The 23,077-nt window shown below is 43.6% G+C and overlaps 7 protein-coding genes and 2 non-coding genes across 9 annotated transcripts; 3 read left to right on the top strand and 6 right to left on the bottom strand.

Moving 5' to 3' along the window:
* Nucleotides 1-767: 767 nt before the first annotated feature.
* LOC9634760 (protein MICRORCHIDIA 7) lies at nucleotides 768-2,658 on the top strand (the record flags this gene model as incomplete). The annotated part of the gene is given in 12 exon segments (XM_024684438.1): nucleotides 768-822; nucleotides 879-953; nucleotides 1,020-1,133; nucleotides 1,200-1,292; nucleotides 1,343-1,427; nucleotides 1,481-1,556; nucleotides 1,792-1,890; nucleotides 1,936-2,034; nucleotides 2,082-2,222; nucleotides 2,278-2,361; nucleotides 2,410-2,452; nucleotides 2,507-2,658. Coding segments are annotated over 12 exon segments (1,116 nt in total), but the record flags the coding sequence as incomplete, so codon positions are not given.
* A 5,456-nt stretch (nucleotides 2,659-8,114) lies between these two features.
* TRNAI-AAU lies at nucleotides 8,115-8,188 on the bottom strand. The gene has a single exon. It is a non-coding gene; the product is annotated as a tRNA-Ile (tRNA).
* A 1,773-nt stretch (nucleotides 8,189-9,961) lies between these two features.
* LOC112349691 (external alternative NAD(P)H-ubiquinone oxidoreductase B1, mitochondrial-like) lies at nucleotides 9,962-12,604 on the bottom strand. Its single transcript, XM_024684571.1, is given in 11 exon segments — nucleotides 9,962-10,153; nucleotides 10,226-10,345; nucleotides 10,424-10,545; nucleotides 10,609-10,881; nucleotides 10,948-10,991; nucleotides 10,994-11,051; nucleotides 11,112-11,331; nucleotides 11,395-11,645; nucleotides 11,694-11,903; nucleotides 11,986-12,256; nucleotides 12,320-12,604. Coding segments are annotated over 11 exon segments (1,893 nt in total). The 5' UTR covers nucleotides 12,556-12,604; the 3' UTR covers nucleotides 9,962-10,065.
* Nucleotides 12,605-12,639: 35 nt separating this feature from the next.
* Nucleotides 12,640-14,303, bottom strand: LOC9634141 (nudix hydrolase 10). Its single transcript, XM_002979479.2, has 8 exons — nucleotides 14,143-14,303; nucleotides 13,722-14,035; nucleotides 13,597-13,662; nucleotides 13,409-13,546; nucleotides 13,277-13,354; nucleotides 13,161-13,211; nucleotides 12,942-13,085; nucleotides 12,640-12,881 (listed from the first exon to the last, which is right to left on the bottom strand). Exons 1-8 carry the CDS (start codon nucleotides 14,225-14,227, stop codon nucleotides 12,690-12,692), a joined length of 1,068 nt encoding a protein of 355 aa, XP_002979525.2. The 5' UTR covers nucleotides 14,228-14,303; the 3' UTR covers nucleotides 12,640-12,689.
* LOC9634761 (leucine carboxyl methyltransferase 1 homolog) lies at nucleotides 14,302-16,579 on the bottom strand. Its single transcript, XM_002979480.2, has 12 exons — nucleotides 16,495-16,579; nucleotides 15,831-15,919; nucleotides 15,658-15,782; nucleotides 15,483-15,609; nucleotides 15,307-15,409; nucleotides 15,119-15,239; nucleotides 15,025-15,072; nucleotides 14,884-14,967; nucleotides 14,763-14,827; nucleotides 14,647-14,698; nucleotides 14,559-14,597; nucleotides 14,302-14,497 (listed from the first exon to the last, which is right to left on the bottom strand). The coding sequence occupies exons 1-12, from the start codon at nucleotides 16,569-16,571 to the stop codon at nucleotides 14,450-14,452; spliced, it is 978 nt and encodes a 325-aa protein (XP_002979526.2). The 5' UTR covers nucleotides 16,572-16,579; the 3' UTR covers nucleotides 14,302-14,449.
* LOC112349709 lies at nucleotides 15,959-16,028 on the bottom strand. The gene has a single exon (XR_002993482.1). It is a non-coding gene; the product is annotated as a small nucleolar RNA U54 (small nucleolar RNA).
* An 87-nt stretch (nucleotides 16,580-16,666) lies between the features above and the next one.
* On the top strand, nucleotides 16,667-20,159 carry LOC9634762 (probable acyl-CoA dehydrogenase IBR3). The gene is made up of 17 exons (XM_024684574.1): nucleotides 16,667-16,928; nucleotides 16,978-17,112; nucleotides 17,170-17,310; nucleotides 17,360-17,491; nucleotides 17,550-17,735; nucleotides 17,786-17,863; nucleotides 17,918-18,037; nucleotides 18,088-18,186; nucleotides 18,243-18,372; nucleotides 18,434-18,639; nucleotides 18,693-18,875; nucleotides 18,930-19,072; nucleotides 19,127-19,211; nucleotides 19,270-19,479; nucleotides 19,534-19,686; nucleotides 19,736-19,840; nucleotides 19,896-20,159. Exons 1-17 carry the CDS (start codon nucleotides 16,794-16,796, stop codon nucleotides 20,085-20,087), a joined length of 2,433 nt encoding a protein of 810 aa, XP_024540342.1. The 5' UTR covers nucleotides 16,667-16,793; the 3' UTR covers nucleotides 20,088-20,159.
* A 43-nt stretch (nucleotides 20,160-20,202) lies between these two features.
* On the top strand, nucleotides 20,203-22,329 carry LOC9634142 (acetolactate synthase small subunit 2, chloroplastic). The gene is made up of 12 exons (XM_002979366.2): nucleotides 20,203-20,431; nucleotides 20,499-20,712; nucleotides 20,777-20,860; nucleotides 20,937-21,005; nucleotides 21,057-21,140; nucleotides 21,188-21,343; nucleotides 21,406-21,495; nucleotides 21,549-21,653; nucleotides 21,715-21,837; nucleotides 21,893-22,045; nucleotides 22,098-22,163; nucleotides 22,215-22,329. Exons 1-12 carry the CDS (start codon nucleotides 20,235-20,237, stop codon nucleotides 22,305-22,307), a joined length of 1,434 nt encoding a protein of 477 aa, XP_002979412.2. The 5' UTR covers nucleotides 20,203-20,234; the 3' UTR covers nucleotides 22,308-22,329.
* LOC9635166 (probable ribosome biogenesis protein RLP24) lies at nucleotides 22,272-23,065 on the bottom strand. The gene is made up of 4 exons (XM_024684573.1): nucleotides 22,935-23,065; nucleotides 22,766-22,879; nucleotides 22,585-22,721; nucleotides 22,272-22,531 (listed from the first exon to the last, which is right to left on the bottom strand). Exons 1-4 carry the CDS (start codon nucleotides 23,013-23,015, stop codon nucleotides 22,357-22,359), a joined length of 507 nt encoding a protein of 168 aa, XP_024540341.1. The 5' UTR covers nucleotides 23,016-23,065; the 3' UTR covers nucleotides 22,272-22,356.
* Between the last annotated feature and the right edge of the window lie 12 nt (nucleotides 23,066-23,077).

The following is a 23,077-nucleotide window of genomic DNA, read 5'->3' on the forward strand; positions in this document are numbered from 1 at the left end:
TCTTCCCAGAAAGATCATACCACTTGGTTTTTCCATCTTGACCACCTGAAATGAAACAGAGCAATAAGGTGGCACAAGGAGAAAAGACACCTTCCTCAGACCTCCCTTTTTATCGAGAAGATCAACAACACGAACTTCCGTAGAAATCCCAAGCGAGTCTTCTCCTCCAAAACGTGTCTTAGAAACAATGTGTAACAGCAGAACTGCATTCTGCCCAACCACCCAAACTCGTCAGTAGAAAAAAACTTGCAAAGCTGCAAAAATTGTCCTTGATGTCAAAAGTGAAGCTCTGATTAACTCTAACGGATCCATTTTGCTCGATCGCTCCGACCCGAATCTGGGAGCAGCCCAAAACAGAGAAGCAGTCAGGTAGCAGAGGAAAGAAAAAATAGGAATGTTGCACGTGAATGTGGGGACAAGACCTGTTTCTCTTGCCTGACCGCACCTGGCAATCCACTCTAGCATAGCAACCTAGCAGTCTTTCATTTGCATGTAAAAACCTCTGAAAACATAACGGAAGAAGTAGAAATCTATCGTTTATAAAGTTAATTTGTAGTTTATAATTTTATCAACTGACTTTGAAAAGGTAGAACTCACCCAGCCAGCATATAATTCCCTTCACTTCCAACTCCCACTGCTCAAAAAGCCACTGCAGATGCCCATCAAAAGTCAGCATGATTGGCTCTTAAGAAAATAAGATTTCCATTTTACCTAGGCAGTTGAAAGCCTAAGTGAGGTTTCTGGCTGCACATTCTTTTTGACAATGTTCCCAGTTTTGGAAAGCAGGAAATTACGATGGTTCTAACGCACAAACAATGCCAGGTCCTTGCTCATTATGACTGCTTTTTAAGGAAGTAACTCATTACGTGGTTTTGTAGCTGGAATGGACCACATACGAATGCATCCCAAATTCCTTCATTCTAACGCAAGAAGCCACAAGTGGGCTTTTGGTGGTAATTCAAATAGGCATATCACTGTTCCTCTTTTCTTTCTAATGCATGATCTTACACTTTTTGCAGCAATAGCAGAGCTGCTTGATAATGCACTCGACCAGACAACAAATGGAGTGACATTTGCCAACATAGATGTTCTCAAGAATCCAGTTAATGGCACGCCAATGCTTCTGTTTGAAGGTTTGTAAGACATTTTTTTTCCTTTTTTCTTTCTTTATGCAAGTAACATTGTATTTGTTAATTTAGACAATGGTGGTGGAATGACTCTTGATCATTTGCGACAATGTATGTCCTTTGGGTATTCTGTAAATGACACAGCCAGTAGAACAATTGGACAATGTAAGTGCCATCTTTTTTTTTACATTTTTTAATATTATTTATACTACCAAATGGAAATGGTTTCAAGACAAGTACAACGCGCCTTGGTGCAGATGTCATTGTATTTTCAAAATCAAACACTGCAGTAGGTGACAGGTATAAGAGTTGACTGCCATATTTTTCGCCACTTTATTTAACATTGTGTACAGATTTATTCAAAGTGTGGGATTACTCTCTTATAGCTTTCTCCGTGATACAGTGCAGCAAGATATTATAGTTCCAATGGTTTTGAGTGGATAAATTCTCTTAGATGTGTATTCATCACATTGTTCATATTTGCAGCTGAATTATGAAGGATATGGGCTTGAGTTAAAAGAGATCCATAAATGTACACATCAAGATTGGAAAATCATATGGACGTAATCACTAAATGGAGTCCTTATCAAAATGAAGAATCTATTCATAGCCAAGTAAGTACTCTAGATCAATAATCTTAAGTTATGTGTCTCTACTATTCAAGTTCAAGAAAATTAATGACCAAGGGACAAGAATAATTATCTATAATCTTTGGGAGAATGACGAGCAACAAATTGAACTAGACTTCAAATCTGATCCTCATGTATGTTTTATATTTTAAAAGTTTACTTTTCTGACACCCATCAAGGATATCCGAATTAGAAACGGTCAACATGACATACAATGTGAAATGGCAAACAAATATTCCAGTATTAAACACTTTTTCCTGTACAAAAGTTCTCTACGGGTAAGAAAAAATTTAAAATACACTTTCTCATCCACTCAGGTTTGCAGGTATATATTTCAATGTTGTATTTGCATTTACCAGAAAACTTCAAGATCACTCTTCGAAATCAAGAAGTTGAACACTCTGACATAAGGAGTGATGCAATGCATATAGAGCAATTTAATTTCAAGTTTCAAAATGATTTAAAAGTAGTTGTCCCCATTATTAAAATTTTCTTTGATATTTATTCAACTTTGAATGTAGATGTCTGCAAAAGTACACTTTTGGTACACACAACAAATAGATATACAAGGATTTAATGTCTACCACAAAAACCGACTTATTAAGGTAACCAATCATTTAAAAAGATCATTTTTCTCATTTAATATATGACAGCCCTTTTGGAAAATATGGAATTCATCACGAAAACAAGGGTGAGGTGTCTATGGCAAGTTTTACTATTCTACTATTAGTCTTTGATACATTCTTTAAGGTTATTTAGGAGTTTTGGAAGCAAACTTTGTGGAGCCCACTCATGATAAACAAGGATTTGAAAGAACACCTATTGTTCAACAATTAGAGTATCAACTGCAAATCATGCAGAAAAGATTATGGTTGGCTTGCTTGTTTATACCTTTTTATTAAGTTCTTTTTCTATACAGGAAGGACTTTCAGAAAAAGCAGACCGATAGACCAGTTGCTGATGTTGCTTTTGCTACCGAGAAAAAAAACATGATGCATAAAGAAAAAACTTTATACCAGTTTCAGAATGAACAACAAATAGAACATCTTCACGGTAGAACCTTTTAACACAAGAATGATGTTTCTTTGCTAAAATATATTCACAATGCTAATCATTGTCCTTAGATTGCGAGGACACAGAACATTTTCAAAGAAAAGCAAAGAAGGGATCGGAATCTCACTTTGCTAATGAAATAGATAAGGTATTTGGTGTAAATTTGTGAGAAACATAACTTAAATTTAAGCTAACTCAAAATCTGATGATTTCCAGAATGAAAAATTACAAATGGCAGAGTATCTATTTAGAAAAAAAACAGACACTGAGATCACCTCCACATTGAAAGATGCTCAGCCAATACAGAACTTCCCTAAACTAGCTACATTGAGGGAACTATCACTGAAGTATGTATGAATTGTATCTATTACTGACTTTAAATTTCCATTTCAGAGCGGAGGCACATCTAAACATGGCAGTTGCTGAAAACCCAAAAGAATGTACTTGATCTTCCTCTAATCCCTCTCAGATGATTTTGTATTTTTTGAGCTGTATTTGTTATTATTACAGATTCAACAGCTGAACGGAATGATAAGTCTTATCAAGCGGTTGGCTATTCAATGAGCATGACAAATATTAAAATGAGATTGAGAAAAAGGAAAAACATTGTGTCTTACAGATATTAAAAAATAGATTGAGAAAAAAAGTTTTAATCTATACTATGGTCCTCTCATCATTAATTAGAATGATGGTATAAAACAAATTCCAAATTGTCAGAAAATAAACTAAATAAATCCAAATAATACAGCTCATCCAGCCAAACCAGATAGCAGCCCCCATGGAAGAGGAAGTCCATGTACGTATGGACGAGCTCCACCTGTGTAACAGACCACATGACATAGTTCCTCTCCTCAGGTGAGTGTGAAGGGTTTGGATTTGGCACACCAGCTTCTGCTTTAAAGGCAAAACCCAGCAGCAAACTTTGTTGAAAGGGAACCAATTTCTTAGCTTTGACAAAGTAACACTGGCTTTTGCACCGTAATTTTTAAATATTACAGCTCTTCAATGATGGTTTGCAAAAGTTCCCATTACTCTACTTGGTAGATAGAAATATTGCTCTGCTGAATTACAATCATTTGGAACCTGCATAAAAAAAGGCTTACACTTGACTTTTGTGTTTCTGGATTACACAACATCAACTTCTAGCATACAAGACATGGAAACAAGCATTCTTTGTGCAAAAAAATCATCCAGCACAAGACCATTATCACAGTCATACACTAGAAACCATGAGGAAACCAGGAGGAAGAGCGATACAGTATGGAAGAAAATGCGAGATAATTGACACAGTTCAAGCAGTGTACATGGATGAGAGCGGAAGAGGTGCAGCAGTACAAGGACTACCGTCCACAACAAGCCATATAGTTAGCAACAGCAATTTTGCATGATTGTTTATGTCTGGTGCTGCTACAGGTCGAGCATTTGACTCGGGGTACCAGGGTAGTGGAGTAGACTTGCTTTATGATGCCCGACTGAATTTTCACGTACCGTTTGTCTCTTCCAGCTTAACGGCTGGGGTAGGACGAGGGTGGTTCGAGAGTTACATCGGAATCAGGTGTGGATCTTTTACTTGTCGCTGGGTTCTAACACCTGTTATCTTCAGCCTTTAGATTTTTGAAAAGGTTTCCTTAACCGTGCAAGACAAGCACCGGGAAATGGAGATTACACAGGTCATCTCACATGCATGCCCTACTGTCTGGCTTATTGGATCGCATGCTTTGAGCAGCTGGTTGGAGCTGGTTGGATTCGTCTGATTTTCAGACAAAGAATCAGATAAAAAAAGAAAGAAAAGGAAAGTGTTTTTCCTGGGAGTTGTTTCCCTTCGCACACACTTGCCATATAAAAGCTTAAGAATGCATCAAGTACAAATAAACGAAGATCAAACTGTTTCGCTATGGATCAAAATGGTGTTCAGTAGTTGCGTTCATAACCAGCAAGTGTAGCTGGAATTCGAGTGTTGGAAGATGCATCAGACACAATTCTGTGCTTATCTGGACGCAATCCGTTTCCGTGGGCGTTGTAATCCTCTTTGGTCCTTATAACCTTGGTAACAAAAGGGAAAGACCTAGAAAAACGCCTGTGACTAGATATGACCATACTGTGTCGGTTCTCTGTGATTTTCAAGTCATGGAACTCCATCATCAGCGATTCATCCTTTTGCCGCCGGCAGAATCAGAATAGTAAAGCAAAGATTCCTTGCGTGTTATGACTACCTTCTTGGATGTGACGCGCTGCGCCTGGGATCCATTATGGGCGAACCACTTTGAGAAGTTTACAAAACCTTCACAGAACGTTTATGTCTCTGCTTCTGCAGGTGGCTTGGGATGAATCGACAAGGCCATGATTCATTTAAGTTTTCTAGAGCACTTGCTGGTGGGAAAGAGGAGCCGTGTATTGCCACAGTTGTTATTAAACATGAAGATCGGTAGATCGTGGAAGGGGCTTTTGGCCGGTAGTGTAGAATCAGATTTTTTTTTTTAAAAATGAACAAAAACTTAAGTTTCTCGAGAAGATAAACTACTTTTGCCACTAACTCTTCTGGAGAGGGAGGAGGAAGATAAAGTCGTAATCTTTTTTCCCCACTAATACAAGAATAAATTTTATTATTTCAACCAATGCATATGCATCAAGGCAGTGATAACAACGTTGCCAACGGTTTGATAAATGTGAACATTATATAGCAGATATCACAGAGAAACCCTATCGTGAACAATCATGAAGTGCACAGATGATGGGATCAGAAGGGTCAAAGAAAATTCGAAAGAGGAACTCGTGTTGCGTGTGACGAATATAGATTCAAAGCCTGGTGCTCTGACCAAGAAGTTCTCTGTCACGGATGACAGAGAAATACTCGAGGCAATTGCATCACACCGAGTTTCAAGTTTAATAGATTCATGTGGTGCCCGTCTGAATTCGTTTGTAAAATTCCTAGACTACGCGTTCCTTGAGACAAATGGAAAACAGTAAGTGTATTTTCCTTTTGACAGAGCATTTTAAACACCAAAATATTCTGTAGGTCATTGATTGTTTCGGATGCATGCTTCCTGGATGGTGGAGTATGGAAGCGCACACGCTCAAACCCTATCCTTCAAGATATGAAAGTGGTAAATCCTTTCTTTGGTTTTAATTCTAAAATAACTGCTACAATTGAACTTGCCAGGGACAAAAACGAGCCCAGGAGTCCATGGAAAAGGTATTTCACGACTAAACCAGTTTATTCAATTTGTTCCCTTTGATACAGGGAGAGAGCTCAAAAAAGGCCGTCATAAAAGAGGTGTTCATCAAAGAAATCAGTGACCGTTCTTACAGGTGGTCCTTCCGTGCAAGAGTCACACACAAGAACAAGTTGATACATTTCAACACGAAAAGATCTGGATGCATAATGTCATTTGACGTTGTCGATGTCCAGGGAACAGAGATTAGAATTATTGGCTCCGACGATTGTGCCTTGGTTTTGTCAGATAAGATTGTACAGGGTATAGTGTATTCATTTTCTGGTAGTGGTGGAATACGACGTTCCAATCAGGCATACACACCATTTGAAGTGACATGGGAGATTCAGGCTAACAAAGGTATGGAGTTTACAGCTTTGGATGAGGATGCAACGTTCCCAAGAATTGTCTTGGCAAAAACAAGCATATTAAGTGCGTGTCAGAAGGAAAGGGACTCTTTTGTCGATGTGGTTGGTATTGTAATATGGATCGGTACAATTACAGTAACATCTCGTGACAGTGGAACTTTTGTGAAGAAGAGAACATTGTGTCTAGGTGATGATTCAGGCCACAGTGTTGATCTATGTCTCTGGGATTTAAAAGCAGAAGAAGAGGGCTCATATATACAGGAGCGGATAGACAGTGGAGTTCAGCCAATAATATGTGTCAAGGGTGGAAAGGTATCGGACTACAATGGTAAATCACTTTCAGCAATTGGTGTGAGCACCATTCTTATTGAACCGGAAATGGAAGCAGTGGCTGATTTGAGAGAATGGATGACATTGTACTACAATGTCACTAACTTCATACATTTGAGCACTTCATCATCCAGACAGACTGTTAGCTGCACCACTACTTTATCAGAGATATCAAACATGCAGTTAAAGGTGTTAGAGAGTTCCCCTATCTATAGAGTGATAGCTACTGTGAAGGAAATGAAGACAGATGAGTTTTACTATAATGCATGCATCAATGTCGTGAATGCACGGCAATGTGGCAAAAAAACTACCCGAACAGCAGATGGTTGGTTCTGCAGTTATTGCAATATTGAGTCTGCCAACATGGAGTTCAAGTATGCTCTAAAGATGTGCATCGAGGATAGCAGTCATGTGTGGGCCATTGCATTTCAAGAGGCTGCACAGGAAATAGTGGGAATGTCAGCAAAGGAACTAGCTACAATGCGAGATGAGAACTACCCTGCATTCTCACTACTTATCGATGGTATCCGCTCAAAGATTTACAAATTCAAAATCTGGAGCAAGCTTGAAAAATACCAAGACATGGAGAAGCTAAGGTTCTATATACTTGGACTTGACACCTAAGGTATGCAGATTCCATTCTAATCTTTTACATGTTGATATATTTATCTGTGTTTTGTTTTGTAGTTACATGGAACTTGCAAAAACAAATAAAATAAAACACACCTCCTAGCAAACATCAGCTCTGTTTGATGGTTATCTGTAGCAAGAAAGGAATGTCAAGATACAAAAACTAAAAAAGGGAAAGAACAACAAAAAATGATTCTCAAGTGGACAATAAATGACAAATGCATCAACTGTATCAGAATTTAGCATGTTATAATGAACAAACACATAGTCCACCAGAAAATACAGTCATTTATACTTCAATACACATCACTTGCTTGCAGATGCAAAACCAGCAATTCTATACCAAAAATCCCTTTACCATACCATCCCATTAACTGCTCTTACCTCTGGAATGCCCAAATAATATACCAAATTGAGGAATATGATTGAGCCACCTCTTCATGTGTTGAATAATTCTTTTAAGCTTTGAGTCCAAGCTTGTATTATTCTATTCCAGTTAAACATTTAAGAAATAGTGTTTGGTTGCAATCACTAAGTAAAAACTAAATAAACCAAGTGCTTGTTACATATTGAACTTAAGTAAGTTTTAATAAATTGTTCTCTTTTTAGAATTAACATCTAACTATCCCAGCGGAGCTGGGTTCCCTGCTAGTAGTATCTACCATAAGTAAAATTGAATATTCTAAAAATGGAATATGTGACACCGATGCCAAAATAGCAACTTTAAATAAAGAGTTTGATGATGATAGTCACATTCAGAATAACTGGCCTATGCAGGTCTCGAACCTGCGACCTTGGCGTTATTAGCACCACGCTCTGACCAACTGAGCTAATAGGCCTTAGGCATTGATTAAACTCCTGTAATGTGGCATCTAAGTTTTTTCTAGAGTTAAAAAAATGAACGCTAGCTCCATTGTCTCTCCTCTTTTCGTGTTTGTGCCCTCCAGTCAATCGCTCAATCCTGAAACTCTGGCTGATTAGCTGTGCAAACAAAAGCGAATATTGAAAGAATGTTTCCTTCCAGCATTTTGACCGCTGAACAACAGATGCTGCACCAACTAATCAAACGTCCCAAAACCATAATGGACATTACATTTTACCTTGAATGAGGGGAATGCACAATTATGTAATTAATCTTTTGCTTGATTTTGTTTATTAAAATGTTTTCTCCCCAATTATAATTTAAGTCTGATGTAAATTTCTCCATGAAACAATGGGTTTGGCCGAAAAGGCTTTCATTCAATTAACCTTGATCTTTTCTTGAGTGGCGGCGGGCCACGTGGAAAAGTCTTAAAATTATTGATGTTGGTGTGACCTTGAGTTGTGCTGCAGGAGGCGACTATGGCGGATTCTCAATACAAGCACATCCTTGTATTTTCACATCCACTGCTTGGCCACGTAATTCCCATGCTCCTCATCAACCAGGACTGCTTGGAGTCGGTGACCAAGATCCACGAAGAGCTTGTAAGCAAAGGAGACTTCTCCAAAGAGGTTGGATCACATCAAGGCCATGTTTGAGGCTTGGCAAAACTCAGGCAAGCTTGCCGAGCAAGCCGGACAGAGCTCTCGAATCCAATCGCGTTCCAATCTCGTTTGTGCTGGCCGACTTTACGCTGAAGCGGAGCCAAGCTGTCGCGGACAAGCTCAAAGTTCCCAGAATTGCTTTGGCGATAATTGGTTCCCAGGAGCTTGCTTCATCTCTCAGGGTATTTACAATCCTCTCTCAGGTAAGAACTTCCAGGTTCTCGTCAAGAACTTCACTTTGATCCTTCTTTAGAGATCGAGGACGACGATTTGGACAAGGCGATCGATCTCCGAGGGCCGAGGCTTTCCAAAGTTGAAGGTCTCCGACTGTCTTCCACGCATCTCACAGTTTCCACTGGAAGCTCTCCTGCAGGCCATGGAGGTGGCAAAGATGGCCAAGATTCCTCCTTGTAAACTCTTGCTAGGAGCTGGAGGGCGAGGCATACAAATCCACGCTCGAAACACACAAGCTTTCAATCCATTTCGCGGGGCCGCTGCTTGCCTCGCCGGTGCTGGGATTGGATCACTACTGTTTGCAGTGGCTAGACACCACGCTCGGTGCTCTTCGCCTCGTTCGGATCCCACCTATAGTTTCCAGCGTCCGAGCTCGAGAATATCCTCCTGGGCATCGAAACCAGCGGGAAGAAATTCCTACTAGCCTTCCCGGACGGATGCAATTGCGGGCGATTTCTCTCCATGGCTGCTCTCCTTCTTCGATCGATACAAGAGCGACTCAAGTGATCTCGAGCACCGGCAGGGATTGATCGTTCCATGGGCTCCACAGCGAGCGGTTCTATTGCACCCATCCATTGGTGGGTAGTTTTTCACTCACTATGGATGGAATTCCATGCTAGAGAGCATCGCTGGAGGTGTTCCAGTGATTGGAGAAGCCAATCCTTGGAGATCAGTTTGGAGTGAGGAGGCTTGCATTGGATTGCTGGAGAATTGGATTCGAGATTGAGGAGGACAAGAACAAGATCTTGAGCAAGGACGCCGTAGAAAGAGCAGTTAACGGCTTGTTTGGCAGTCAGCATCTTTATGTTAATGCCGCAGAGCTCAAACAATCACTAGAAAAGGTAGTCCAGTAGTGCCCAGATTAATAAGGATTTCAAACATCTATAACAATAATGAATGTTTTGGCCCGGCTGGTTTTACAAATTAGAATGTTTATAAACAAGTGAAGCTTGACGGCTTAAATACGAGTCGAATCTCTTCCAAAAACAAACCGCTTTGTCCAATCGAAAAGAACAACAAATCTAGTCCTCCAGCTGACTTGCTTGCTGTTTTCCACAAATTTCACACGAGAAAGAATGAGAAACGAGAAGATTTCGGGTGCGTAGGAAACGAAGTACCTGAGATACACCGAGTACCAAAGCCACATACTGCTTCGACCGATTGAAACCCAATCCCCTGGCAACTCCGCCGCTGCTTCTTCGCCACCAAGAGGTGCAAACATCCCGAAATGCTTGTATCTGTTGTAAGGCGCGCGCGCGCGCGCGAGGAAGAGAGGGTGAGTCTAAAACAAAACGAAACAAGGAGAACTGTGGTACCTGAATGGCTGAAATCTGTGACGCCCAGACGCTCGGACGCGAACTGGTCCCTCCGGGTGCTCCTCGCAGTAATCCATGTCGTTGAAACAGCGCGCCAAGTAAGTCCCTTGTTGTGCTGCAACCTGTGCATATACCACGATTCAACTCTTGGAAAAGCACAAAGAAAGAAAAACACAAATTGGTACCTGAGCAGTGGCGGGAAGGAGTTTTGTCTCGGAATCGACTTGAGCAAGTGCCTGCTTAAACTTCTCAATGTCGAGCTCCACTTCAGATTCCTGACCGAGCTGCTTTGCCTCGTGCAGTAGGCTCATAGTGTTGGCGAGGTGGTGGCTCTTGAGGTACATATCTATTTGAGGATATCTTCCCCTTATGGTTTCCATTGCTTCTTTGAACTCCTTTAGTGACAGGATGCCGTTTTGATCTTTGTCAGCCAGTTTAAATATGTACGTTATGTCTTCCTGCAAAGCTCACAAGGTAGTTTCAGCAAACGCCTTAGCGAAGAAACAAAACTTAAAGCATCATACCATGATCTTTCGCTGCTCAATGGTAGCACAGTCTCCTACTGCAACACTCCTTCGCAACCTCTTACTCTAAGCCACTCGTCGGTAGCCAAAACCCGCCTGTTCTTCTGTAAATTTATCAAAATGCAACAACAATCAAACCGGCGAAGAATTAAAACTTCTTATACCTGTCCAACTTGCTCCATAAACTTCCTGATCAATGGTCGTGTTCCAATCCCCGTCGACCAAACAGCCAAGCTGAAAGGAATCATAACAGTTTGTCCGGATTTCTTTTCACTCGTCTCTACTTCATTTTCCTTTACTGCATTAACGTGGCAGTTTGTTTGAACGTTTATTCCATCTCGTTTAAACTTGTCTTCCGCATATTTACTAATGCGTTCATCGAACCTGTCGCAAGGTAGACAATAAAGGAGTTAAAGATGCAACATCAACAGAATGCAAAGAACTTACATGTTTAGTATGTGATCTCCCGACTGTATCAGAGTTATAGAGACTGCATCACGAGTAACAGGGTAAAGGTCCACCAAATCCTCGTACACAAGGTCATACAACTCCGCTGCAAACTCCACGCCAGTCGGGCCCCCTCCAACAACAACAAAGTTGAGCCGCGCTCGACGCTCGGCGTCCGACAGAGTGGGAATGCTGGCACTTTCAAAGCAATCCACCACGTTTTGATGTATTCTCTCGGCATCCTCAACCTCCTGCAAAGTATTTGAAGCGTCAATTCCAAAAACTATCCAGGTCCATACCTTCAAGAAATGGCAGTTCTCGGCAACTCCAGGCGTCCCAAAGGTGTTCGTCTGGCAGCCCACCGCAATGACCAGATAGTCGTAGTCTATCTTAAACTCAACGTGAGGCCTCGGCGGTTTCGTTTCAGCACAATCTACGCACGTTACAGTCTTTGTGACGTGGTCGATGTTCGTGCATTCTGCTTCACAATACATAACATTTCGGTGTGCCTGTACGTAACGCAGCCAAGAAGAAAATGATAAGGCCAAGAAAAAAGAAAAGAAACATAAGAAACAAGGCCAGTATACTCACAACTATTCTTCGAACAGGCTCCGTAATGCTCCGTGGTTCCAAAGTTCCAGCAGTGACGCTAGGCAGCAAGGGCGTGAAAACAAAATAGTTCCTGGGCGAGATGACAACCACGTCGTATTGCTTGTCATCCAAATCTTTCAAGAGACTGACACCTGCCCAGCCAGTGCCAAGTATCACGATCTTCTTCTTTTTACCAGTACTTTTGTCTTGAGCCACAGCCAGCGGCGGATTCCACACATCGTCACTGATCGCAATCGCAAGGCCTACAGCACTGGCAAGAAAATCCTTGTGAGACTTCTAAAATGAAGCACACAGAGGGAGAGATAGATCTTACCTTACTGCGACGAGCGCCGCGGCAGCAAAACTCCACGATCTATGGCGCTCCTGCTGCCAGTACGATCTAAGCCTACTGCCGTGCAATAATCCTCGATCGGCGCCCGAGCAGAAAGATCGAATGCGATGCGAATTCTCTGCTACAAGATACCAAGGCGGCGAGTAACTTCCCGATCCAGCCCTACTCCATGTCCTGGAATGCAATGCCGAGCGCTGGAGGCGTCGTAGCGCGCGCATTGTGGACCAGACTCCTCACATTCCCATCGTCAATGCCAAGAGCCCTAAATAAACCTAGCCTGACTAGATCTTACATCGACGGTGGAACTTATGCCCGCGAAGCACTAGCATATTCTACGAATATTTACAAACTTTTAAAGCTTGCCCATTTGGGCGGTATTGAAGTAGAAGTGGGAGAGTTTTCGCTGGAAGCCCGTGCTCATCGCTCGCGAGCCAAAGCCACTGTATTGTTTCTCTTTGCTCGCGATGCAAACTTCCAGGATCTTCTTGAGCATGCTCCGGCTCTGGAAGAAATCCTGGGCTCCAAATTCTGACAATGACATCCACTGCAGATCGATCACTTATGTTAGATCATTTCTTTCTGGAGTAGAGATTTATGATCTTACCTTGGCATCCTCGATTTCCGAGTCTTGCTTGGTTATCTCCGACGAGAGAGGTCTAAGAACGCACACGAAGAACAAGTCCGACTTCTCGAAGGCTACGTGATGACCCTGCCTAAAACCCACGACTTCTACGAACTCCGTGTCGATCTGGAAGATTTGTCAGGAAATACCAAAGAAAAAGCCGTGTCATTCACGAGTATGACTGTAATTTCAAAGCATTACCCCAGTTTCTTCTTTGACTTCTCGTATAGCACCCGCAAAAATGTCCTCGGCCTGTAATTAAACAAGACGGAAAACGTTTACTTTCTAATAGAGACCAAAAGACTAGTTTTCTACACCTGGTTGATCAATCCTGTAGGCATTTTCCAAATCCCTGTGCCTTTCAGCGGTCCATTTTTCTCCTGGACCGCGAGAACCTGCGAGAACACCGATGAGTATTGCTGACCCTTTCTAAAAAGGCGAGTTCTTACCTCGTCTCTGTCGTTCACGACGAATGCTCCAATTCCAACTTGGTGTGAGGCATTCGCTGGCAGCGTGCAGGGAGAATCGGCAAGCCAGTGCGTGAGCATCAAATACGTTGGCTCCGCATGGTGGTATCTAAATCCTGCCTGTCCAGCCTCTAAGAAAAAATAGAACAATGTTTAAGAAGCAAAAGTACCTCAATCGCGTGTGGAACGAGAATGGATTTCTCTATGGGCAACTTGAGCCAAACACCTCTTTTTTGCTGAAAAATTCAAGCGTGAGATAGCTAGACAAACACTAAACAAAGAATGTAAACCAGACCTTCTCTCGCCAAGATGCAAGAGACCTCTCCAATCGATAAACGAAAGTTGGAACATCGGCTGGTAGGCTGTCGGGATCAACGATGACTCCATTGTACCTATCCTCGTGGACGCGAAAAACAATGGAGTCGGACGATCCTTGGTTTGATTTCAAGACGTCGTCCTGTGTGGAAACCTCGTCTTCGATCGGCAGAGGCGCCACTCCCAGAGAAGAATGCTCCGCGAGCGGCATTGCCGAGCTCGTCACACACAGCGTCCGATGCGTGCTCTCTTTCGGTGCTGTGTGACGCGTTCTTGGAAGCAACACTCGATTCGCTGCAAGATTTCGCCATCGATTCAATCAGGAACAAGAAATTCACGAGAATCGGGCAATATTTCAGGAGAAACGATCCGGAGAACGATATCGAGATAGAGATTTCTACCTGGAGGCGAGCTGACGATGGCGAACAGCGCGATGCGCGATAGATCTAATCGAGAGGGAGGCCGCGCTCCGCTCACCAGCATCATCCAAGACGCATTGCGCTCTAGCCCTCCCCAACGAGGGTTTTAAAAAAGCACGTTCTAGTACTTGACAAAAGGCATGATACTCGTGCTTATAAATTCGAATCTTTTGTACGCCTCTTTGTGAAGCATGACAAAGATATAGCGACCTCTTCTACTCAATTTCTAGCACAAGAACACAATCTCTCGGGAGTAAATTCATCACAGGGATATAGACACCATTGTCAGTTAGCTTTCGCTGGAGATTTGCGAAAATCCAAATCCAGCAAACGTTTCCTGTCAAGGCAAGATAAACACTCTTGAGCGAACAGTGAACAAAACAGGGAATGCTGCTTACATTCTCATCGATGATCCCGTAAGCAACACAGTAGTGCTCCTGCAGTGGAATTGAGAAACTAGAATTCACAGGAGAAAAACTCTTTTACCTGCATGATATGCCATTCCTCAAACTCGTCAAAGATCTCCAGCCTCTCGATCCTGACAAAACGAAAAGCTCAAAGTTGGAAGCGCATAAAAAACTGAAAAACAGTGAGTTGATTACCTTCTCCTCTCGACAGGATCGATGTGACGATTGTAGATTTCGTCCATATCCACCGCCACTGCCCTCTGTCGGCGTTGAAAGAATTATTTAGTACTTCACAATTGGAACAAGGACGATTCACCTTCCATCCTGTTTCTAAGAACCGGTTCATCTTGGACTCGAGCGTAGATGTATCGTGAATTCCCAGTAAAGGACATCCACGGCTCTATGAATGTAAGATAGTTCATCAGTGAAAACGTTGCATCTCAGAACAAAGTTTTACCTCGAGATTTCGTATCATTTGTTGCCCAAAGGCGTCCTCTCCATGGATCTGTGGCTGAATTAGACGACGCAAAAACTGATAGCAAAGAGCTCACTTGTTCATATGCTACAAATACTGCATTTGAGAACTTGCTCGCGGCCCATCTTAAAAGTGCACGACTAGCCTCTGGATCCATGTATATCAAAACACATTCCGCAAGAATCAGGGTCGGTAGACTGCAGTTAAAAAAAAAAAAGACGTCAGCACGAGAAACAAGGCTCATCTTTGGGTCGAGAGAATTACCTTAAGTCCAAGTTCGCCTTTTCGCAGACAGCATCCAGCCTTGCGGTGTCTGTTAGATCACAAGCAAAGAGCTTGTAGTGCTCACTGCTTATTTCCCCTTTTTCTGCAATCCTATCCATTCAATCGTAAACAAGATAAGAAAAAAAACCTGGCACAAAGTCAGCACAGAAACGCACCGGGGGCGAAGACTGGCGAATCAAGGTGTCTTGCCGTCTCTTTGCACGCCGCAACGATCATAGCCTTTTTACTTGTCACCTCCAAGAAATCCACCTCCATAAAAACATCTGGAGCATTTTCTTCCTCCTGTTAATAGCGTGAGCTGAACTTTCATAGCAATGAAAAAAAGCTCACCTTGAGTTGAAAGAACGTTGTATCAAAACCAGCTCCCAGAGAAACTATCTGCTTCCTTTTCGAACTGGGTTGAGAAAGGAACTGCATCAAGAGCGCCCGTATAGCAGCCCATCGAGCAAAGTATCCTGAAGAACAAAGTTATTGAAAATCGCAAAGAACCATCATACGCATACCTCTGTTGATCAAGGGTGACCTCTTAACAGGTCTTCTCACGAAATACTGAACGTAGTTGTCTGTCATGTAGCCTTTCCTTACACAGGATCTAAAGTTGAATCAAGTTAGCTCAGAAGGAACAGATAGTGGCTCTCATACGATTGAAACTTCAGCATCAAAAACTCAGCATAGCGTATACACAAACAAATCATAGAGCCAGAATGCTATCATCAGGTACAGGTTCACTCGCATTCATGGCCAGGCCATGTAGGAAGGTGTCCTAAGATGCTATTTTCTGTATCATCACTTGATAAAAAGGGGCTAATGCCGATGAAATGCTCGTCAGCTCAGGTCTCCAAAGTTTTCTACACGCTCTCTCGAGCGATCAGTAGAAAGCATCAAAAGGTTTTCATCAATCGAGCCTTATAAGAAAATGAAGAAGCTTTTCTCTGATTCAGAATTGCAGAAAGCCATCACAGACAAATCAGTCCAAGTGTTGGATGTGAAATCTGATTCATCATCATCATCTCAAACAAGAAAGGAAAATCCACTCTTTCACTCTTCAGCACCAAATCTCTTCTCTACAAACACCATTCTGGTGTTCAGTAGAACGAAAGTTGTAGATTTTGATGCTCATCACGAGAGAAAATGACAGGGGGAGGGAGAGAGAAGAGATTTACTCACAGCTTGCTCGCGGAGGCATCGTCATTGGTCGCCTGGACCGCTGCGCGGCTACTGCTCGCGCGAGGAGGAGCCGCCATGGAGCACAAGCCCTAACCAAAAACCCTAGCTCAATCCTAGTTTAATACTATTATCTTATCGATTAGAAGGAAATTTGGAAATAGAATAGGCTGCACAGAAATCATGATCCAGGGGAAATTATCATAGCTAGCTAGGGTTCTTCGCAACATTCGCTACTCGATCGCCGTGGCTAGCAGCTCAGCTTAGCGATTAGCTCTTGCATTGAGTGCGATCCAGCGGCGATGGCGTCGATGACATCCGACATGATCGAATCGGTGCAAGAAGCTCACAGATTGGATGAGATTTCGTTGCTGGATTATCTCCACCGATCTGTGGAAGGATTTCCACCGCGGCCGGTGAAGCTCACAGTCTCCCAGGTAAAAATCACTGAATTTCTTCTTCCTGGTGTGGTGATCGTTTTTTTAGTTTGGACACGGGCAATCCAATCCTACTTATCGGTTAAAAGCCGAGGGTGGCAATGCTGTGAAGTTCTATGTTCTTCGCAAAAAGCCTCCTGGGAAATTGCTCCAGTCGGCACACGCTGTGGAGCGCGAATACCAGGTGCCTGTTCATAGCTAGTTCATGGTTTCTATCTTTGATTTTCTCTTCGTCTCGAAGGTTTTGGCTGCTCTTGGAAAAGAAGGAACTGTGCCAGTTCCCAGAGTTTTTTGCCTTTGCAACGATCCGAGTGTCATTGGCACGCCATTCTACGTTATGGACTATGTCGAAGGCCGCGTTTTCCTTGATCCTGGACTGAAGGTAAAATCTATATCTTGGACTGACTACCACTTCGTGTTGGATCATCCAGAGCGTCAAGCCTGAAGAACGAAAGGAAGTTTACCAGGCCATGGGCAAAACGCTTGCTGCTATTCACAAAGTTGACGTCGATCGTGTCGGCTTGGGAAAGTTTGGGCGTCGCGAAAACTACTGTAAGCGACAGGTATGGCTTTGGTTTTGTTCTTCGTCGTTCCAATTCGAAATTTCTACTCGTCATGTAGATTGAGAGGTGGGCATCGCAATATGCTGCGTCCACGGCTGAAGGAAAGCCACCCGCGGAACCTTCCATGCTGAAACTTACAATGTGGCTGAGAAGTAACGTGCCAGCTGAGGATGCTCGGAGAGACTGTGCGGGAATAGTTCACGGCGATTATAAAATCGACAATCTAGTTTTCCATCCAACTGAGGTTTGTTCATCACTCTGTTTTATGTTCGTCGTTCATCGTGAATACTTCAGGCCCGCGTCCTGGCGGTTTTAGACTGGGAACTTTCGACTCTCGGAAACAGAATGTCCGATGTTGCTTATAATTGTATGGTACGTTTTTGCTGATTGTTACTAGTTGGATCACTGAAAAAATCGGTGCAGCAGCCATATGTTATAGACAACGGCAAGAGCGGCGGTCCGGGCTACTATGGCTTTGACAAAGGGGCTCCCTCCGATGGTCTACCCACACAAGAGGAGTTTGTTGCTACCTATTGTGCCCAAGGAGTAAGTCATATCTTTGTTTTGTTTTGGTCTAATGGTTGTTTAAAACTCAGGGAGCATCATGGCCTGGGCCTAACTGGAAGTTTTATCTAGCTTTGTCTCTTTTCAGGCTTGCTGCAATTTCTGCAGGCGTGTATAATCGGTTTTTGCTTGTGAGTTCTTTCAAATTTGTTTCAAAAAACCGACTTCGGGTTGATTATTGTTGAAGGGAAATGCTTCGGGAGGGAAACGTGCAGAATCTAGTGGCAAGTTTGCTTGTTATCTAGCGTCATGTGCACTTCAGTTGATCAATGGTGGACCTATTATTTCTGATGTTCCACCTTCATTTGCGAAAATTGGTTAGTCGTCTTTTCTATTTCTTACTTCCTATCTTCTTAAGAGCCTGTTTTTGTATGACAGGGAACAAGCATCCAGGTCTGTCTCCGTCGTCCAGAGTTTTACGGCTTAAAGAACAACTTGCGACTTTCATGGAAAAATACATTTACCCAAACGAGGAACTTCTATCCGCTCATGCGAAGACGGAAAAGAGGTGGACAGTCCACCCGCTGCAAGAAGAGCTAAAACATCGTGCTCAAGCCGAGGGCCTTTGGAATCTGTGGATCCCAGTAAGTGTGGCGTTTTTTATTTTCCTTTGCAATGTTTCTTACGGATTTTCCAGGCCGACAGTGCAGCAATGGCCTCCAAAATCTTGTTTGACACGGACGACGCTCAAAACTTTGACAGGCTAGTTGGCGCGGGCCTCAGCAACCTCGAGTATGGACACCTCTGCGAAATAATGGGACGCTCGGTATGGGCTCCTGAAGTCTTCAATTGCAGCGCTCCCGACACTGGGAATATGGAGGTGACTAGCAATCTTAAATTCCAACAGAGAGAAACGTGACCGAGGTTTTTGCAGGTTTTGTTACGATACGGCAGTCCAGAGCAGCAAAAGGCATGGCTAAAACCTCTTCTCAAGGGAGAAATACGGTCAGCTTTTGCCATGACGGAGCCTAATGTTGCTTCTTCGGACGCGACGAATATCGAGTGCAAAATAACAAGGTTCTTTTTCTGAAGTTGCATGTTTTGTTTTATACTTGAACCATTAAACTCCAGGGATGGAGAACATTATATCATCAATGGACGAAAGTGGTGGACAAGCGGAGCTATGGATCCTAGATGTCGCATTTTGATAGTCATGGTTAGTACGACCTTCATTTTGGTAGTCTTAAGTTTTCTGTGCTTTCTTCTGTTAACAGGGAAAGACTGATGTCAATGCGCCCTTGCACAAACAACAGTCTATGATCCTCGTTGACATCAAAACTCCTGGCGTAGAAATCATACGACCGCTAACTGTCTTTGGCTACGACGATGCCCCGCATGGACATGCCGAGGTGCTTTTCAAAGACGTGAAAGTTCCTGCGACGAACATCCTATGGGCCGAAGGACGTGGTTTCGAGATTGCCCAAGTATTGATTCCTTCTAAGAAGTTTATTCATGTCTAAAAACATTTATCCTCGCAGGGAAGACTTGGGCCGGGACGACTCCACCATTGCATGCGCTTGATCGGATCCGCTGAGCGAGCTTTGGAGCTGATGGTTCACAGAGCATTGCAACGAAAGGTGTTTGGAAAGCTCATTGCTCAACAAGGAGCGTTCTCTTCGGAGGTTTCCCAGGTAAGCTTTTCACGTCGTTTTTTTCCAGACTGAGCTCTCTTGTGAGCAGTGTCGCCTGGAGATCACACAAACGAGACTGCTAGTCCTTCACGCGGCCAACGAGCTTGACAATCACGGAGCAAAGGTTGCACGGGGCGCTCTTGCAATGGCAAAAGTAAGGCCGTGTTGATAAGATCATAGCTTCCGGACTGATGAAATGTGTGTTTCAGGTCGCTGCTCCCAGAGTTGCTCTCAAAGTTCTGGACTCCGCCATCCAAGTTCACGGTGGAGCTGGAGTAAGCTCAGACACGGTGCTTGCGCACTTGTGGGCAGCAGCAAGAACGCTGAGAATCGCGGACGGTCCAGACGATGTCCATCTCCAAACCATCGCCCGGTTGGAGCTCAAACGAGCAAGAATCTGAGTTTGTTGTAATTACAACCGTTAGATTGGAGATATTCTAGAATATAATATTTTAGGAATCTTCTGCTTCAAATAAAAAGCCCGATGACTAAACCCTAACCAAAGCCCTATGGCATCACTGGCGCATGCGGCGTCTTGGAATGCGGCAATGCTGCCGCTCACCCGCGGCATTTCTAGAATCTCCTTCCTCAAGGATCTCGGCGGCTGCGATTCCAGCGATCTCTCATGGAGCGCGAGCAATCGCAGCAGACTTTGCATCGCTCGGTGCGGCGCTGCCTCGCGAGTCATCGAGCCATCGGCGGCGGCGCAAATTCCCAACGCGCCTCCTCCGAGAGCTCCTCCTCTGTAAGAATGATCTTCTCTTCTCTGGAAATTTCAATTTCTTCTATTTTTTTTTTCCTTACATGCTAAGGATCCAACGCTACACCATATCAGTGTTTGTGGGCGACGAGAGTGGAATGATCAATCGAATCGCTGGAGTTTTCTCACGTCGGGGATACAATATAGAGTCTCTGGCAGTGGGACTTAACCGCGACAAGGCACTCTTTACGATCGTTGTCTCTGGGACCGATCGTGTTCTACAGCAAGTGATGAAGCAGCTATACAAGCTTGTTAATGTCCGAAAGGTGCCATCTCTTTCCTGTTTTCTCTTTTTTTCTTTGTGTGTTTCAAGGTTGGGCTTTCTTTCAGGTTGAGGACTTGTCGAAGAAACCAAGAGTAGAACGAGAACTCATGTTGTTAAAAGTAAACGTTCCTGCTGCTCAAAGAACTGAGGTACGCATTTTTCTTCCTCCTTTTATTTTATTTTTTTGCTTCTATGTTTATACACTTTAAAAATGAAAAGTTTTAGGTGCTTGGTCTTGTCGATATCTTCCGAGCGCGAGTAGTAGATGTGGCCGAGGATTCTCTAACTCTGGAGGTTTTTTTCGTTTGTAGCATTGTGAAAATCTCTCTTACGGCATGTGTCTAGGTGACAGGGGATGCTGGCAAGCTAGCCTCTCTAGAACGAAGAATGACCAAGTTTGGGATCAAAGAGCTCGCAAGAACTGGAAAGGTAATGGAGATTGGTTCTTCATTTTAGCTATCGGTTTTTTATCCCAGATATCTTTGCTCCGAGACAAGTCGGAAGAGGTGGTGGCACCCCCAATTCTACCGCAAGCGACGAGTGTGAGCTCGCTTACCAAAGTGTCCGATTTGGAAAAGCGGGCATCTGAGAAAGTTGTGACAGACATTCCCATGACAAGCTCAAGCGCAGAGGTAGGCTCTGTGTACTTCTTCCGCAGGCAGTAATGTTTTCTTTTGGTTTTGTGCTTTCAAAGGGTGATGTTTACGCTGTGGAGTCTGATGACGAGGGCGTTTGGTCTCACCAAGTTTTAGATCCTGATTGGGGAGACGTTGAAGCGGCAGAAGTATTATGTTTTTCTCTTGGTTTTCATTTAAACCGCTTTCTTTCTCATTGCAGCCGAATGGTTATATGTCGCACACGTTATCAATGGTGGTGAACGATGCTCCTGGAGTTTTGAATCGTGTGACTGGTGTGTTTGCCAGACGGGGTTATAACATCCAGGTACTCCTTTCGTGTTTTTTCTTAGCTATGAACTTCGCTCTTGGTTTTTATGATCTTGTAGAGCCTGGCTGTTGGCTTGTCCGAAAGGCAAGGCATCTCGCGCATCACGACCGTGGTACCTGGCACAGACGAGTCGATTCGAAAGCTTCTTCATCAACTTTCCAAGCTCATCGACGTTGTTCAGGTAAGTAGCAAAAGCAAATTTTTTTTGGGATCATCCAGTCTTAAAACGCGAACAGGTCCAAGACATCACGCATTTACCATTCGCACAACGAGAGCTAATGCTGATAAAAATCTCGGCTTTGCCATCCGCGCGGCGCGATATACTCGACATAGCCAACGTTTTCCGTGCCAAAACAGTGGATTTATCGAATCGAAGCATCACACTGGAGGTACTCGCTCGCTTACCTTCTGTGCACGTAGAAGCTAAAACTTGCACTCTAGTTGACGGGAGATCTCGAGAAAATGGCTGCTCTTCAGCACTTGCTAGAGCCTTATGGAATCCTCGAGGTATTAACAGTGTTTCTAGAGAACATTAGTTCTAAGTTTTCTCGTCCACAGGTTGCGAGAACTGGTCGATTAGCTCTGGTTCGTGACTCTGGAGTCGACAGTAAACTCTTGGGACAATTGCAACCATTGCAAGCTTCGTATTGATTTTCCAAGTCGGTTTCCAAAATTTGCGTACCACTCTTTCGAGTCAGGACTAGCTTTCCATCGCTTTGGATTCCTGCTCCACGGAGACTTTCACCTTCATCTTCTCCTTGGGGAGAGTCAAGCTTGGCTCCTCTAGCAGCGCTGTTGGAGCCTTGACGAGGTGAATTCCTTGCTGGAGCTCAGCTAGATCTTCCCTGCGTTGTTGGGTCTTCTTGCCTCTCATCCTGTTAGCGAGAGTTCTTAGTCCTGGATGATGAGAAAAAGAAAGAAAACAAACCTGTTCTTCCAGAACTGAGCTTCTCGTTCCTCTCTCGTCTCACTGATCTTCTTCATTGCCTTGACAGTATCCTCCACAACGTTTCGATCGTATCGTTCCGGCCTATTTCTTTTCCTCTCAAGCTCAAATGTAGTGTCCTATTAAACCATGTGAGAAGTGACGAAAGGAAAACAGACAATACCTGTGGCAATTCCTTGCCGTGGAGCTTGCGATAGATCTTCGTCCACTTCACCTTGCGAGGATTTCTCTTCATCTTGAAATTCTTGTGGCACTTGGAGCGGCAGAATCGAAAGATCTAAGAGCCAGCGATTTTATATTTCGCGAGAAATCTGTGATCGAAGCGCTCATACCTTGGCATCGTTGCGCACATACATCATGCCGTGGCCTGGATAGATCGTGGAGGAGCAAAACCAGCATTTCTCGAGCCTCATGGCGCCGAGACGCCGATAAACCCTAAACGCACGGACGAGTGGAATATACCCTCCTCTCGAGC

The sequence above is a fragment of the Selaginella moellendorffii genome, unplaced genomic scaffold (assembly GCF_000143415.4).
Source record: "Selaginella moellendorffii unplaced genomic scaffold, v1.0 SELMOscaffold_41, whole genome shotgun sequence".
NCBI classification, from domain to species: Eukaryota; Viridiplantae; Streptophyta; class Lycopodiopsida; order Selaginellales; family Selaginellaceae; genus Selaginella; species Selaginella moellendorffii.

Bases quoted from the DNA above. Each gene is read 5' to 3' on its own strand.
- LOC9634762 (XM_024684574.1), top strand. From the start codon at position 16,794: ATGGCGTCGATGACATCCGACATGATCGAATCGGTGCAAGAAGCTCAC. The intron at 18,876-18,929 runs GTGACTAGCAAT...AGGTTTTTGCAG, and splicing joins CCGACACTGGGAATATGGAG to GTTTTGTTACGATACGGCAG. The intron at 19,687-19,735 runs GTAAGCTTTTCA...TCTTGTGAGCAG, and splicing joins TCTCTTCGGAGGTTTCCCAG to TGTCGCCTGGAGATCACACA.
- LOC9634142 (XM_002979366.2), top strand. From the start codon at position 20,235: ATGCTGCCGCTCACCCGCGGCATTTCTAGAATCTCCTTCCTCAAGGAT. The intron at 21,838-21,892 runs GTAAGTAGCAAA...AAACGCGAACAG, and splicing joins AGCTCATCGACGTTGTTCAG to GTCCAAGACATCACGCATTT. The intron at 22,046-22,097 runs GTACTCGCTCGC...CTTGCACTCTAG, and splicing joins ATCGAAGCATCACACTGGAG to TTGACGGGAGATCTCGAGAA.
- LOC9635166 (XM_024684573.1), bottom strand. From the start codon at position 23,015: ATGAGGCTCGAGAAATGCTGGTTTTGCTCCTCCACGATCTATCCAGGC. The intron at 22,880-22,934 runs GTATGAGCGCTT...GCTGGCTCTTAG, and splicing joins ATGTGCGCAACGATGCCAAG to ATCTTTCGATTCTGCCGCTC. The intron at 22,722-22,765 runs GTATTGTCTGTT...ATGGTTTAATAG, and splicing joins ACGGCAAGGAATTGCCACAG to GACACTACATTTGAGCTTGA.
- LOC9634761 (XM_002979480.2), bottom strand. From the start codon at position 16,571: ATGGCGGCTCCTCCTCGCGCGAGCAGTAGCCGCGCAGCGGTCCAGGCG. The intron at 14,699-14,762 runs GTAATCAACTCA...TCGTTTTGTCAG, and splicing joins GATCCTGTCGAGAGGAGAAG to GATCGAGAGGCTGGAGATCT. The intron at 14,498-14,558 runs GTAAGCAGCATT...TTGCCTTGACAG, and splicing joins ACGGGATCATCGATGAGAAT to GAAACGTTTGCTGGATTTGG.
- LOC9634141 (XM_002979479.2), bottom strand. From the start codon at position 14,227: ATGATGCTGGTGAGCGGAGCGCGGCCTCCCTCTCGATTAGATCTATCG. The intron at 14,036-14,142 runs GTAGAAATCTCT...GAAATCTTGCAG, and splicing joins CATCGTCAGCTCGCCTCCAG to CGAATCGAGTGTTGCTTCCA. The intron at 13,547-13,596 runs GTACTTTTGCTT...GAGGCTGGACAG, and splicing joins TCGTTCCACACGCGATTGAG to GCAGGATTTAGATACCACCA.